A 16,738-nucleotide genomic window follows, 5' to 3' on the forward strand; every position below is an offset into this window, starting at 1 on the left:
CTCTTCTCTCAGGCAGCCAGTGACTGGACAAGAGGACATGGCCTCAAGCTATGTCCCCTGCCAGGGGAGGTTCAAGTTGGACATGAGGAGGAATTTCTTCACTGAGAGGGTTGTCAAGTATTGGAGTGGACTGCCAAGGGAGGTGGTGGAGTCACCATCCCTGGAAGTCTTCCAAGAAACACCTAGATGTGGCACTCAGTGCCGTGGTATAGTTGACAAAGTGGAGATGGGTCAAAGGCTGGACTCAATGAACTTGTAGGTCTTTTCCAACCAAAATGATTCTGTGATTCTGAGATTTTTAGTCCTTCATCTGTGGATGTGGGATCTCAGGAGACCCTGACCTCATGGCAGCTGCCTTTCCCTCGTACTGCTCTGAAGACAGAGAGGCTAAAACTCCCAAGCTCCATTAAAAAGTATTTTGCAAAGACTTGGTTTTCCAAGATTTCATAAGCTATCAAGAAAAGGATTGTAGCAAGGAATATATGTTTCAGGAAAATAATTATTTTTGCAGGTGTTATTACTATTGTTATTGTTTCTGTTGAAAGTGTAGCAAATGTTTTCATGTTTAATGGATTTGTCAGCTTCTGTATTTTCATGATTGCAGTAGAGTTTTCACCTACTTAATACAGTGATTGCGTTGACATGAGGAAGGCAGCAGGGTAGGTGCTATGTAGGCAGGTAATATGTTTGTTGTCTAATTGTTGGCTAATTCCTTATCTTTGCAACTGTGGTGCACTGTATGCCCTTTTGCATGGCTTTTCCTCACTAGTAACAAGCAGATTTAATTCATCCTTTCCCAGCATTTGTCAAGATAGTGCAAATTTGCTTATTGTTTTCTTAGGAGGGAATTACATTCACCAACCACACTCCGACCTCTGTACAAGAAATTTCTTGTAGTAATTTACGGAACAAAAATTTCCTCTCTCGATAAGGGTGAATATTAAGCAAGGAAAAATCCCAGAAACTGTGATGATATGAAGTAGAAAAAATCCATTTATCAGGGCTGTTTGCTCCTTACACTGCACAGTCATTACACATTGACACAAGTGTTTGAAAAAAATGTTCTGGTTGACTGAGGAATTCATCCTAAGTCTTCGTTTTATGCAGGAAATTGGATGCTAGTGAGGTGTGAATGAGCCAGGGTTAGGGAGATCTCAGGAGTCAGAGATGCTACAGGACACAAGCAGACAGGAGAGGGTGGAAAAGGGGAGAACAGAATGAGAAGACTGAAAGATGGGAGCTGCATTGGGTCACAATCCTTCCTTAACCTACAGATCCAGCTTCACAGAGGAAAACTTCCACTTTGAAAATGTAAGATTCTGGAAAAGGAGGCAGAGGGGGAGGTTGATTAGGTTGGAGGATAGAAACAGGATTTATTTTGTCTGCCACCAAGCCTGCAATATTTCTGTGGAAAAAGCCCTACCTTTAGAAAGTGGTTTTAGAAGGCCAGTGAGGTGAAAAATAAATCCAGGGCCTGACAGCTCCTCTCCTTTGGAGGTGATTTAATGCCAAGTCTCAATTGAGCTGAGGGGAGTAAGGCAGCACAGTTCCAGAGGAGCAGCATTTATACCTAGACATAATTTCTCTCCTGTAGCTGAACATGTAGCCTCAAGAGATTAGGAATGAATTTACAGCCAGTGGATTTGTGACCATGAGCTATGTTCAGTGCAGTGCCTATGGGGATCCTTTCTTCTCAGTTCAGTATTGGTATCTCAGCCAAGCATTGTTGATATCACAGGGAAAAGACTAATCAGAAGTGGCAATTTGCATAACTAAAAGAGTAGAGCAGGCTTCTTTATACCTATTGTTTTCTGAACTCACTTTTTTTTGAGGTCCTACTGCATTCTTCCTTGTGGTCCTCTCCATTTTTGGGGTCACCTTCTAAATAAGAGATCTATGTACCTGCTAAGTACCCAGCATGGATAGAAACACTTTCACCTCTTCTTTTTTTGTGCACATTAGTCTTTTAAATTCCAAATAATATCCTCAGAGAGACTTTTCAGTTGGAGAAAGGGTAATTTTTATATTAGAGTGGTTCATAATGAAGGCAACAGGAGCATTACCACTAAATCCAGAAAAGGGTGTATAAAGGTCTATACATTAACTTGAGGTGTCAAATCTTGATGAATTTTTTTCAATTATTTTAATGCCAGGATTTATTGCAGCATTCCAGCTGGAACATGTAACAAAACTTGTAGTTCCAGATACATCTCCAGGTTTGATTTTCTGCATGAAGTTGGGTATACTTTTTCATAGTCAGCAGGCAATTTTTTTCCTTCTGAAAACCTCATAAAAATATCCCTGTATTTTTCCCTAACAAAAAAAAAAGATACATACAGTTTTTATGTTATCAAATATGGTTGAAACTCTATTTTGTTCTGCTCCACTAGGTAGTAGATGAGATGAAAAATCCTGATGAGAAGGGCATGCTGATTGTGCTTCTAACTACTGAGTGAAAATTGGTTTAGATTTGTATGAGCTACAAGAGTTTAAAAGCACACTTTGCTGTGACACATGGTGTTTTACATTGCTCCTAAATGAATGACCTGCCTCAGCCATGTCAGGGGTGCATGTGTGCACAGAAACTTACATGGAACAGATGGCTGCCAAATATTTCCATTTAACTTGTGAAGGCACATAAAAAATTTAATTTCTGTAGTTAACTGGAATAGCATTTCTGACAACATCAGTGGATACAGAAATGTTGATTTGTTGTGCATAGCTGAAGTTTCCATTGTTTCTTGTTCTATAAACAGTGATCCAATGTTTTTAGTATTGCCCTTAATGGTAAAAGTTGCAGAAACTGGTAAAGCAACAGTGAAAGCTTCCTGTGAAGAGCATTGTTTTTGCACCTGTGCTCTGGATGACTTCGTCATGTCCTTGGTGAGTGGCCCTGCAGCACAGGTGTCACTGCCATGGCTATTGGCACCTACCACACTCACAGCCCTGGAGGAGATCATGTTGCTCTCTTCAAGAAATGTATCTCAAAAGCCACAAAGTATGGAGTTGACCACTTCTGCCTACCAGTTAACACCATTACTAGGGTCACTAACATCTAAATACTGTGTTACAAAATTAGAGAATGTTAGGGAAAATGTACATTTTGGGTGTGTTACCTTTTTTCATCCTTTCAGTTGAATGTAAATTGAATTAAGATTAAAAATCATGTACATTAGTCATCACATTATAGAATCTTAATTAGGCTCTATGTTTCATTATGAAGCATATTTATTTCAGAATGGAAGGCCTGGACTTTGACAAAAATGGCATTACTTTGCCATGTGGCACAATTCTCAAGGACACATCCCTTCTATGACTTCGCTAAAGCTTTGTTACCTCTGGTTTTACTTAAATCATTGAACGGAATATCTTCAGGTTGTCTAAAGAAGCTGTTTCCCAAACAAAAGATCTGGCTTTGATCTCCCTATAGATCTGGCTATATTTCTTCTTGCAAGTCAGTCTAAATTCTTCTCTATTGAGACAGAGTTTGAGAGAGGTGCTTTGCTGTCATGTATCATGGCTGTCTTACCTGTCATTGAACAGGTCTTTAATTCATACATAATTTCTATCTTCTTTTAACTGTTCTAGTTTTTCTAGTTCATCTAGTTCAGTTCATCTTTTGAACAGCCTAATTAGATTTTTGGGTTGAGTTGCAGAGACATGCACTGAGTGATCCCTTGCTTGATTTACAGTAACTGAGGACAGATGCATCTCTCTTATTCCAGACAGTTATTTAAAAGCACCAGCACTTCCTGAGGTTTGTTCTGGTTTGAGTTTGTCTTTAAATCTAATAGCCTATGGGATGCTGGACCCTCTGCTGGTGTGATATTCTTACCGCATTGTTATGGCTGGACCTTAAGCTGTTGCAAATCCATAATCTTTCATAAAATTTACCATACTGGTTCTTCAGCTCTGTTCATAATATTTGCCTAACATACAGTTCAGATACTCAGCAGTCTTTGCTTAGCCTGTGTTGTGGTTGGGCTTTTTGTATCCTTTCAATTAAAATATTTAGTGTTTAATCACAGTAGGACATTGTTTGGTAATAGTATATAATTAAATGGTGGTGGTTGTTGAAGTGTATAATTAGGATTTCTGACAATTCATTGTGATTGTCTGGACTGCTGCAAAGAAGAACAAAGCCAGAGAGAAAATGCTGGCTGGGTTATATAAATAAGTGAGAGATGATGATGAGGGTTCTCCCCTCATTTAATGAAAGGGTTTGTGTACATTACATAGAATAAAGTATTTCTTAGGCTGAAAGCTTTCCAGAGATAATAGTGTTGGCCCTCTGAGGCTCTTTATTATGTCAGATGTGGGATTCTGATTTATGGGAAGTGGCCGCTGCCTCCAACAGACTCAGTCTGGTGTGTGGAGGAGAATTTGCTTGACGGCCCCTGTGTGCAGAGCTTCAGGCTGCAGTGTGCAGATCATCAAGGGCTGGGTTTTCCCAAGGTGTCCCAGAGAAGGAAACCCCTCATGTTTACTGAAATACCCTGGGCTTTTGGGACAAAGTGCACCCCTTCCACTTCAGGGGCTGAGGGACAGGGTGAGCCCTGCCAGCCCCAGCACCAGCATTGCCCCCTCAGTGTTGAGACTTGCTCTGTAGAGGTGAGATTATGAAACTCCTGTAAATGGTGGAGTCTCTATTTTCTTAAGCCTTAAGGAACAACTCCTCACCACTTCTATTTCTTAGGAGTATAGGAATCTGCTGTTCTCCTAGAATGCAAGCTGAAAGTCTCACATAATTAGATAGCTGCAAGAATCATAGAACAGCTTGGGTTTGAAGGGACCTTTAAAGTTAGTCATCTAGTCCAATTGCTCTTCAATGAGCAGGGACATCTTCATCAAGATCCATTTGCTCAGAGCCCTGTTCACCCTGACCTTGAATGTTTCCAGGGATGGGACATCTACCACCTCTCTGAGCAACCTGTTCCAGTATTTCACCACACTAATTGTAAAAATCTTCATTCTCTTATCGAATCTGAATCTACCCTCTTTTGATTTAAAACCATTTCCTCTTGTCCTATCACAAGAGGCCCTGCTAAAAAGTTTGTCCCCATTCTTCTTATCAGCCCCCTTCAAGTACTGAAAGGCCATAATAAAGTTCCTTTGAAGCCTGCTCTTCTCCAGGTTGAACAGTCCCAACTCTCTCAGCCTGTCTTCATAGGAGAGGTGTTCCAGCCCCTCTGATCATCTTCATGTCCCTCATCTGGATCCACTCCAACAGGTCCATGTCTTTCCTGTGCTGGGGACCCCAGACCTGTACACAGGTGGGGTCTTTCCAGAGCAGAACAGAGGGGCAGAATTGCCTCCCTCCACTGCTGGCCACGCTGCTTTTGATGCAGCCCAGGATGCGTTCGGCTTTCTGGGCTGCAAGAGCACACTGCCAGCCCATGTCCAGCTTTTTGTACACCAGCTTCGACTTGTACTCCCAAGTCCTTTTTAGCACAGATGCTCTTGATCTGTTCATGCCCCAGCCTATATTGATACCAGGGATTTCCCCAACCTTACACTTGGAAAGAAGAGGGCACCAGGTGAATTAGAAATCTTGAATGTGAAGTTCAGGATAAAATCACAGGAACTGGGATCACTGGCCCTGGTAGGGGTTGTGCAGCATTGTGAGGCACAAATTCTCAGATTGGGCTTTTGAGGTGTTTTCTTCTCTCCAGAGGTTATTTGCACAAGCTGCCAGCTGTGTAGTAGGGCAATCAGATTATGCTGAACACTGTAGAAACCTGTGAAGATGGAGTGGTTTGAGTTGGGTCCATTTATTTATTAATTTTTGAAGAAAGAAGCTCTGTGTCTTGCAGTGTTTACTTGAAATATAGAGTGGCTGTTTCAGCCTGTGTCTTGCTGCCATGCTTCATGATTTTCCACCTGGCATAGGAAAACTGGCACAAGTTAGGTGAGTACATACCCACTGCTTAGATTTCAAGTTTAGCTGCTTTAATTGCTTCCTAATAAATAACGAGAAACTTTTTCAGAGCAAGCATAGCTGGCATTTATCCCTATTTGATTACAAAACCAGAAGCAAAACTAGCAAATTCCAGAACAAATGACAGCATGTTTGTGCTAAATATTTTTTCCAATGGCATTGTAAAAATCTCATCATTAAGTTAAGCAGGCTGTTGCAATCCACCTGCCCACAAGCCAGCACTGCACTACTTGGCTGAGCAGGACCATTGCCATTGTGGAGACAGGGCTTGCCAAGACTGTGGAATGGGAGGAGGTGTGGACCTTTACACATTAGATAGGAAATACGTAGGGCATCTATTTACGTGTAGTTCAAATTGTAGCTTTAACAGTGTGAGAATAGACTCTAAACTAGAAGACATCAGTTTTATCTCAAAACAATAATTTAAAAAGGCATGAACCAGTCTCAATGTTTGCCATTTGTGACCATTATAAAGAGCAATTGCTTTCTGAAGTAGGCCAGCATATGGAACCATCAAATCATCAGTTTTGCCTGCTGCAACAAAACCATTCATGAAGGATCATGTTTTCATGAGTGGTAGGTTAATAACCTGTGACACAATACAAAAGAGAAGACAAAAATCGCACTGTGGATTTTGTGGCTGGCTGGATCCAGTAATCACAAACCTATACAAAGTTATTGTTGTCAAAGATGCTGTTGCCTGCTTTTTCTTAGACTGTGCTAATATAATATGCTGGAGTTTTGTCATTACCAAAGCTTCTCTGTAAAAAACATACACACACATATTTTTCCATATATTTGAACACAAATGTGTGTTTCTGTGTATATATATGAAAACACACACGTGCCTGAATTTTAAAATCCTCTCTCTCCTATGAGACAAACTTACTTCCATAATTTCTAGTCATGCATATTAGTAAACACCTACCATTTTACACTTGGATGCCTGAATTTAAGCACTTAGAGATGGGTTTTTCAAAGCATTTAGAAATTTAAACCTAGAGATTGATTCCTTGTGGGATCACCTACCCTACTTTTGCTAGTAAGATAGACACCATTGGGAGCTTGTTGCAACTCTGCATGGTTAATTATCTCTCAGTATTTGACTCCTAGTTACACACTGAATTACAGAATGGTTCATGTTGGAAGGCAACTCAAAGATCATCTAGTTTCTGCCTCCCTGCCATGGGCAGGGGCACTTTCCAGGACAGGAGGCTTGAATTAGATGTATATAGTTTGCTCAGGTTCCTTTGAATATAGGTATTAGGTCTACTGCTGTTTTGAAAACATTAGCTTTGAGAAAACAATCATTTGAAGGCTGCAAACTAGGTTTGCAGTCTTCCTTCCGAAATTCAAGGGGTGTTATCTCTTTTCAGTGAATCATCCTGGGGAAAACCCCTCCAAACTAATGTATTTTCATTTCCTGCACTGCATTTCTTTATCTTATCAGTACATTTCTTGTCAGGGTTATGAAGGAAACGTTGCATCTTTGTCAAAATTGATTTGCTAGCAGAAATATTATGAGGCCACCTATGATCCTGAAGCCAGAGCCAAGAAAAGAACTCAGAGGCAAATACTTCCAAAAGAAATACTCAGGAAAAAAAATGTGTGTGCATGTCATTTTCCAGTGTTCAAAGATGTGCTCCTGAAGCATAATACAGTTGAGGAGTCAGGCATTTTGTAAGGCAGTTACAAAGAGCAAAGATATTTATTCTCCCATTAAAACCATGGAACAAAACAACAACAACAACAACAATCCCCCAAACAAACAAAAACCCAAAAGCCCAGCTCTTCGTTCAGCAAAACCTCTTCTTGGAGCCCAAAAGGAATCTGCAGATGTATACCCCCTGCATGAGAACAAAGACTTCAGTCACTGGAATGCAATGCTATAAAAACAAATACTACAAAGCCTGGTAACAGGGGGATGTCTCACTTGCATATTTTTTGTGACCATTTTGGTTTGCAGAGAAGGGGGTCCCCAAAGCATGTGAGCCAGCAGGATCTCTTTGTACTAAGCTGCTGTCTGTTTGGCCAGATGTCTTCCCAACAGTGAGGCAGAAAAACCAGGGCTCTTATTAAAATAAGTCAGGGAAAGGAATGGAAAAAAGCATGTGTCCAGTGCAGTGAGGCACATTGTGTCCCATCTGATATTTATTAAACATTGATCAAATCGGCAGTGAGCAATGCACGTCATGCGGAAGTGACCCTGGCTCCCTGAGTTTGGAAGTCAGTGACAAATATCTGGGAGCAGACCAACATTGAAAACACATGTACAGGACGCAGAGAGGAGTGTGCTGCACTAGGAGCATCACTGACAAATGGAGAAGAGCTGACTTCAGCTGAGAACGCCCTTTTGGAGGCTTTACATTTGTTCTGTCAATGATATTGGCTGTGTAGGGTCTTTCCCCAACCATTTAGTCTACAGCTTTCTAGATGAGATGTGATACATCTCCTGGAAGAACACTGCGTTTTGTGTAAGCCATGACAGAAAGCAGTCTAGTGGATAAAATTGTGGGAATTCTGTCAAATTAAAGCCTGAGCCCAGGCTCAGGCTAGCCTCAGCTCAGCTTTTGTGGTAAACCTTCATGATTTTATGCCAACCTGCTGAGTTTTGTGTATCACAGTAAGCATTTTTAATTGTCTCCCATTTGTTGTTGCTTAATGTTTTGGCTGTCACATCTTTTCAGAACAACCTTTCAATAAAAATGTGTCCTCACAACATGGACTAAATGCATCTTCTACATCAGAACAATTGTATTTGGCCATGATCCTTAAGCAAGGTAGTGGGGAAGAACAACGTGGCAAGTTGAAGTCAGGGTGTGTGCTGGGGAGGTTGGGGAGCCCTGATTATGCTGTAGTTTGTCCCTGTAGGGAGAGGGTTGCATTCCTGGCTTTTGCCTTTGCGTATAACCTGACATATTTAAATGCTTGGACATCAGACTGAGGCTTCCAGGTTTTTTCTTCAAGGGGTACCTATATCTTTGGTATTTTTGTAGTAGTTTTCATATGTTTAGTAAACTAGAAAATCAGGTGTTACTAGCAGCAGACTTAAGCACTACATATTTGCAATAAAGAGCAAATTTAATTGCTCTGAAAGACTTTACTGCATCCTAGGTGAAAGAAAACAAGGGAGCCTGTTAGAGCTCCCTGGCTTTTCACTCCAGTCCTGGACACAGGTCATGTTAGATGAGGGTAGCAGGGGTTCATTGGCAATCAGATGTAGTTTTAGGCTGACAGGCAGAAAGCCCCAGCAAGGAATGCAATACACAGTTGCAGGCTGCAGGCCAGCTCAGTTAATGGAATCACTCCAGCCTGTATGATGGTTTTAGTATGATGTGCCTGTGTTATTGATACCAACCGTGCTGGACTGTTAAAGGATGGGAAGGTCTGGCTTTCGTTGGGGTGCTGCTCTGATGTCAGTTTGAAATACACTGAAACTAAAAGTTCCGAAAAGCCGAAGTGCTGTTTTATTGAACCAGAGGTAGGGAGGGCTGAGACAAGTGAAACTAGATCCTTATGAAGCACTGGAACATACATGATGCTTGATGCTGAACTGTAGTACGTCCAGTGACATTGGTGAAGTTTCAGCTCATTACACTACCCAGGAAGCCAGAGAACAGTGACAGAAAGCAGGTCATGTCATAAAATGAGTAATCTTAATATGAGACACTTATCAAGTGAAACTTAACTTTGTGCAATTGCTGCCAAAGGCTTTGTTTTTACTTCTGCCTTTCTCTGTGTTTTATATGTCTGCAGTCCATCATTCTTACCAGATAGGGATCTAGGCCTGCCTCAATTAACATTAAAATAAGGAGGATCAAGCTTTCTGTTATCTGCCGATTTAGAAAGTGAATGTGATGTGAGATTTGCCCTTCCCACCCCCCAGCTTGTTTTTGGATATGTGGGACTTTCAAAGACAACCAAATTGGAATCTGAATTTTAAACCCTTCAGGGAAGGAACCTCGTATTTAGGACACAGGAGCTCAGTGAGCTCATTAGTACCAGCAAAGACCAGAAAAATGGTGGTCCAGACAACACCGAGTTCCCACTGTGAAATAATGTCAGTCTCTGAATACCTATTGCAAACCTTTAGAAAACTGCACTTTCCCTTTCCTGCTTTTTCAGCAATTCAAGCTCCCTCACCAGCAAACTCCTTGAGACTTGCAAAGAAAGCAAGCCAACCCATGTATCAGGATCCATAAGCAAACCTGACTACTGAATTATGGACCCCTTCACCTTTTCTTTTGTGGTGCAGGAGTTACCACCCTTCCAAATCCAAGTCACCAATAAATAGGTTGTGCAACTGCCTGTCTCTGTGCCAGCTCCCTCCCTTCCCAGCTCACAGGCAGGAGAGAAGCCTTTACCCTCTGCAATTTCTGTTCTTGAGTTTATGCTTACAAGCCTTTGTCTCATTTTCCCATAATGTTCCTGAAAAAAGAACCAGATGTTCCCAACTGGTCTTATGCCTAAACCCCAAGGAACCCAAATCTATGACATCACTTTCATCACATGGCAACAGAATGTGATGTCACACCTGAAAAGTTTAGGAAAAATGTGTGATGATGTAATGTGGAAAAGACCTGCAAAAGATGCATTTCTGCCTTAACCACAGCAAGTATATGTGCAGAGGGAATTGAAGAAAATGCCTTGTCAAATAAACTTTGTATAAATACTCTTCCTGAGTTGCTCCAATATGGTAATCCTTCCTCCTTCAAGTTCCTTAGGTTTAAAGGAAGGCATTGGAAAATGTCACTGGAGAGAGAAATGCAGTTGACTTAACTCATTATGTTGGTCACCCACCCTCCATTAACCCAGGGGAAGTGGCCCGTGCTTTTCTCTTAAAAAAAGGAGAAATAAAAAACCACTCTGCAGAAGGTCATGAGTTTGGAAAAGTAAAATCATCTGTGCGTTAGGCCTTGGGGGAAATATAAGTTGCTCATAAAAAGCTACAGAGCAAGTTTTGATTAGTTAAGTAATCTGGTACATAGAATTTATTAGAGCTTAAAGCTTTCCTGTGGGACTCCCCTAATAGTACACAAATAGAGTGAAATATCAAAGAAATGCATTTTCTGACAGACACAGAAAATTACATTAACCCCGGCCTGCTTAACGCACCTTGGAAAGGCGGACAAATCCCACCCATTTGTTCCAGCACATTGGCCCAGTTTTCAGGTTTTTACACATTTGTGCTTCTGATTAATAATCAATGCATCCAGTGCTCTTGAGTTGTTCCCAAGGAGCACAAAAGAGGAAAAATTGCTTCCCTAATAGACTCAAAGATAGCAAGCCATTCTGCAAAAACACTCAAATACAAAATAGTAAAGCTCTGTTTTCACTCATCAGCTTGAGGCCCTTTTTCTCAAGCTTGTCCACAAAGAGAAATTCACCAGCATTTTTTCTGTGGATGTACCAATGGCTCTATCACCCCTTCTTTTCTGTGGAAATAGTGTTGTCCAACATCCCCCAAAAATATGCAAAAAGTCTCTCTCATTATGGAAAGAAAGTGTTTGCATGGTAACTATCTGTGGTAATTGCTACAAAGCAGAACTAGTACTCCTACCAGGTTTTCACAGTGCTATTTTATTTCTGTGTTTTCCTTCTGCTAGAGCATCTATTGTGTCCTATTGCCCCCACAGAGATACCAAATGCTAAGAAAGAGCTTCTGCAGTGTGATGCTTGACAGAGGAGATGCTAATAAAGGTTTTATTTCCAAAGCTCACCATAGTCTTGTTAGCACAATCAGAAAATAGCCATCTCTCAGGAAAGCCAGAGGTTTTCCAGTGAAGCAGAACCTACTTCTCTTACACATGCTAAAATCCCAAAGCGATTGTTTCACTGAGCTGATGTTTTAACCACCTTGAAGTTTGTCCTGGCAGCTTAGGCAAATAGGCACCCCATATGTAAACAACATCTGCTTACATAAATAATTTGCTCTTTAGAAAACAGAGGAAAGGAAATGGGGAGCTAAACCCAGCAATGTGTTCTTTGCCATTGTTTTAAATTACTTTAAATCTTCTTTTGCAGGTATTCAGGAGGGGAGCCAATGTACCAAGTGTAAAAATAACTGGGCACTGAAGTTCTCCATCATCTTATTATATATTTTATGTGCCCTGTTAACAATCACAGTAGCCATTCTGGGATACAAAGGTATGTATGCATTGAGACCAACATTTCACTTTCAGACAAGCATCCAAGAGCATTGTTGCTTACTAGCTAGCCAGGCAATTTGTCATATTTTCGCCTAAATATCAGTACCTGGGCAATGTTGGCTTTTTGTACATACATAACAACAAACTGCAACCTTAGAATTTCACTTTCAAATAACTATGAAATTTTGAAACTACATTAGACATTTGAAAGAAAAGTTAAAACAAAATGATCATTCCTCCACCAAGGAGTACTGGAAGACTCAAAGCTGTGTAACATATGCAGCAGACAGGAATATCTTACTAATATAATATTTAGCACAGGAACAAACTGTAGTATCAATATTAATTTTAAATATCTGGAAGAAGAAAAATTTAACCAGGATGTCCCAATGTATTGCCTATCCACGATAATTGTGATGAACAAAGACACTTAGATGTTTTTAACAGTAATTTCAAAGATTCTGGTAGTTAAGCAACCCAGTAATGGAGACAATTTCATTTGTGCAAGTCATTGGTTGGGCACATTGGGAAACATGGCTTAAAATTCCCATAAATCCTTATCCTAATTAAATGTAGCCACTTAGGCATTTTTAGAAATGTTTTGATGTAAATACCTGCTTATTGTGCAGCCATAATAAGATAAATAAATAAGGTGTGGATTTCTGGAAAGAAAAAGAAAGTGAATAACATCATTGTGAGCATTATAACAGGACATCACAGCTTGCTGCAGAGAAAACCAAACTAACTCTAAACTACCTGTCTGAGTATGGCTCTGAGAGTAGCTTCAAAACCCCTCCAAGGAGCTGGGTAAATATTCATGTGATTAGCATGCAGTGCGTCCTGTGCCGCCAACAGCTGCGCTCATTGCAGAGCTGACATCACCTCTGGTCCTTTGCCAGGGAAAGAAAAGGAAATTGTAGAAATAGAAAGGATAAATAATTATTTAAGAGGATTTGGCACAGTTTTGAGTGGGAGAAAACTAAAGCTATTTGGTTTAGATGGAAGATTTATCCAGAGAGAAGAGAGGATGTGAGGAACAGATAGAGAGACTTAGATAATCCTGTTTCATGATAAAGCAGACAGAATGTGGCAAATTAACATCAAATGTAAAAAAAATGCAGTAAATCTTTGTGAATACATCTCCTGAAGTAACTGGTCTCTGGAAGTCAGGTTTTGAGGGACAAAAAACCTTCCAGGATTCAAAAATTTGTTCTTGATCTATAAATAGAAGATAATTTGATCATATGGATTAGTGGAGGCCTTTTGTAGACATAAAACTGGAGAGATCTGCTTACATCAGATGAGAATGAGATCTTTCCAGACTTAACTCAGCCACTAAATGACTGGGATTTAGCAGAATTTCCCTCAAGAGTTTTACATAAAGCTGTCAGTTCTGGGGCTTACCAGAAGAGTCAGACCTCACTCAGCATCAGAATCAGCGTATCAAGTTGGAGGGACTACTGCTCTTTATCTTGCTTTGGCAAATGATTGCATGTGTGTAGGAAGCAGTAGCAATAAGGAAACTGTCCAAGACTTTGGTAGAAGGAGTTTGTCTTCCTCATTTCAATCTAGTTTTCAAGCTTCTTTCTCCATGGGGGCCCCTAGCACCATCTTTTCCCCAGGCTTTGCTCTTTTCTTGAGGCTCAATCTTTGCTTCACTCATTTCTAAACTTTCTGGGAATGAGCAATCACTCACCAGGGATGAGTCTTTCTGTCTTAGCAGTACCAAATCACAGCTATCCAGGGCAAGGACAAAATAATCTCTCTTCCACAAATAAATGTTAAAAGGATTGTAGGAAGGTGGATAAGGCATATCTTGCTCACAGACCCTAAGACATTTTGGTGACCACTGCTCCACCCTCACCATCTTGGTGACTGCAACATTTGAATGCCAAGGGAAAGAGGCAAAGAGACAAAAGTCTTGTTGAATTCAAGGTATTCCTTCTGTAACACCAAGGAACAAATGGTCATGTCAGGAATTAATTTTTTGCACTTTATACCTGCAGTTTAAGGGCTTTGTCTTCATGGTGCCTACGTGCTAATTTGCAGGTAAAACATAAGATAGGTAAAACCCCAGCTGACTGTATATATTCAAATGAATTACTGCAATATTTTTGATTGTTAAGAAGAAATTAGGCCTTAAAGAAAGAACAAAACTCAGAATAAAAGGATAGAGTTCTTGAACTCTCCTCTCTACATCAGAGTTTGGCTTGTCTATTTTATTGCAATATTACACTGAAAGAAGGAATTCTGCTGGCATCAGGGATTCTTTTAGTCTCTTAGCTAAGTTTCCATTAAATTTGCCTCCCACACTTATGTTTATAAAGCCCAAAACTACTTTTAAAACTTTCATTTCCTACATCGCATTTAGATATCCTTTGTGATTTAAAATGTTAAAACTACTAATCACTGGATTAAATATGGCAAGCAAAAAAGTAACTTAATGGGAGGCAAAGTCAACACAGAACAAACCTGCAAACTGGTGGTAAAAATTACATAGTATGTTGGAGAAACCTGAAACCAAAACATGAATGAATAACAAGGAAACAAAACATGAAGGAATAACAAGGCAGGTTTATTGTTTAAAACATTAATAAAGCAATCTGTAATTTTTTGCACATACTTTATTAAATTAAATGAAAAATACAAAGTTATAATTTTTCTGGCACCAGCCAGTGTCAGATTAGTCTACTGAAGATGAATGATCTTCCTGTTCCAGTAAGGGAATGCTTGCAGCTTGAATTTCTGGTAGTTTTTATTCTCTAGTCAGTCCTTGTTTTTAAGTTTCTTGAGTAATGCCCACCATGACTTTCATCTACTTCTTTTATCTGTCTCCCAGACATCGTTTGCCTGCCATTACCTGGGGCCAACACATCCTGGTGAGATGGCACATTTTGTCGCAGTGGCTTAGATGCAGACAGTTCTCACTGTTCTGGTCAGCAACTTCTTGAAACTTTGGCTTCCTTTAGAGGATCTTCACCACATTTTCCACTGTGACCTTGTCAGAAATTGAGTTGACAATGCAGAGAGACCAAGCTGTGAATTAAGGTGAAGCTAACCAAAAACAAGTTTAGGACATACACAATTTTGCCTTTTTAAGAGCAGGCAGATTGTTGGGAGCAGCAGAGTAGCCTTTTGTGAGGGATAGTACAGCTGCTCTGCCTGCTTTGCCTTTTTCTGGAGAAGGTGGAAGGAGAAGGCTATTCAAGCCTGGGGCACTCACTAGATGTTGACTTTCACTTCTGAGAGTGTTCCACATGCTCACCTACCACTGAAGGCTCCATCCAGAGATGGTGGTGGGAGCTGCTATCAGGGAAGGAAAGGCATTCCCAGTAACAGGACATCGGTCCATATGACCTCTTTTGACATCAAGAGCAACAAAACCCAACATTGGCCTCTCTTCTACTCATTCTCTCCCAAGTTCATCCTTTCCACTTGCAGGGCAGTAGCAAGAAAAGCAAATAATCTACAACTTGCTTTGGGAAGGAGTTTGGACAGGGGATCAAGTTCCCCAGACCCATGATTTGTTTGACCATGGAGGCTAAAATCCCATCCCTGTATAAAGCAAATACATGCATTGGTTTGTATCTATGGGATGGCAGCTTAGGCCTGGAGCTTAGACTGCAGTCACGTTTGCAGAGACCTCTTCTGTTTCTGCTGCTGGAGTTGGGTGGTTTGGGTTTTTTTTCACTTTGAGCAATGAAAATACCATATGCTGTTGTATTTACTACTGTTCAGTCTCATCTAACTGCCAGACAACTACTTATTGATAGGATTACTGTTTTCATTTGCTTTGGACTCTTCAGGGTGATATTTTTAACCCAAGTTTCCAGTGTTAGATTTCATTCATACATTTTCAGTGTATGAAAACATAGTTGTTTTGTGACAGTATAAAATCTGAGTTTTACAGACATCAAATCTGAAGTACAAACTGGTATTCATTTGGACAGCAAAAAGAAGAAATTACATTTTTCATTTAATTACTGATAATATATATTTATTTGCTGACTCCAATTGTGATGCATAACTGGGGAAAACAGTTGAATATTACACTAAATCTGAATTAACAAGAGCCATAGGTGATGTGACATTGCTAGTCAAGGCACAGGTTCAGCAGAAACACTTGAATTAGGCCTGCTTTTTTAAATGCAGATGATTTCATCAGGTCCCTCTAAATGCCCAGAGTGAGCCATGCCCTTCACAGTGACTATCTGTAGCCAAAGGAGAACACCACAGACTGAACAAGGAGCTGCCAAGAGCCAGAAGAAAAGCCAAGTATGGTCCTCACGCTCAGTGCATGTGATACATTGGTGTGTACGTGCATCAGCAGAGTGTCAGAAGTAGCTGAAGGACCTTTGCTGATAGGGGCTCCAGCCTGGAATACAGCTGGGTAGGACAAACAGAGAATCAACTCTGGTTTCATTTAGGAAAAATGGCATACAGCATTTTGACAACTTTAACGGGCAGAAGAACCAGTGAAAAATTAGTGCTATAATGGGGAGAAAAATTCTTTCTAAAGCAGAAGGTATTGAGCAACTGTCCCCCTGAAAAAACAAAGCCATTATTGTAGCCTGGCTCTGGTGTTTAGCAAGCGATCTGTCATCATCTCAACTTCAGAAAGCCACACTCTGACTTTGCACACACAGTAAAG

At 40.5% G+C, this 16,738-nt stretch overlaps 1 protein-coding gene across 1 annotated transcript in view; it reads left to right on the forward strand.

The window, feature by feature from the left end:
* Window positions 1–16,738, forward strand: part of COLEC12 (collectin subfamily member 12) — a 96,475-nt gene that overhangs the window by 65,194 nt on the left and 14,543 nt on the right. Inside the window, exon 3 of the mRNA XM_069004569.1 lies at window positions 11,963–12,085. Coding sequence (XP_068860670.1) covers window positions 11,963–12,085 — 123 coding nt within the window. The remainder of the gene's footprint in view (window positions 1–11,962; window positions 12,086–16,738) is intronic.

The sequence above is a fragment of the Aphelocoma coerulescens genome, chromosome 2 (assembly GCF_041296385.1).
Source record: "Aphelocoma coerulescens isolate FSJ_1873_10779 chromosome 2, UR_Acoe_1.0, whole genome shotgun sequence".
Taxonomy (NCBI): Eukaryota; Metazoa; Chordata; class Aves; order Passeriformes; family Corvidae; genus Aphelocoma; species Aphelocoma coerulescens.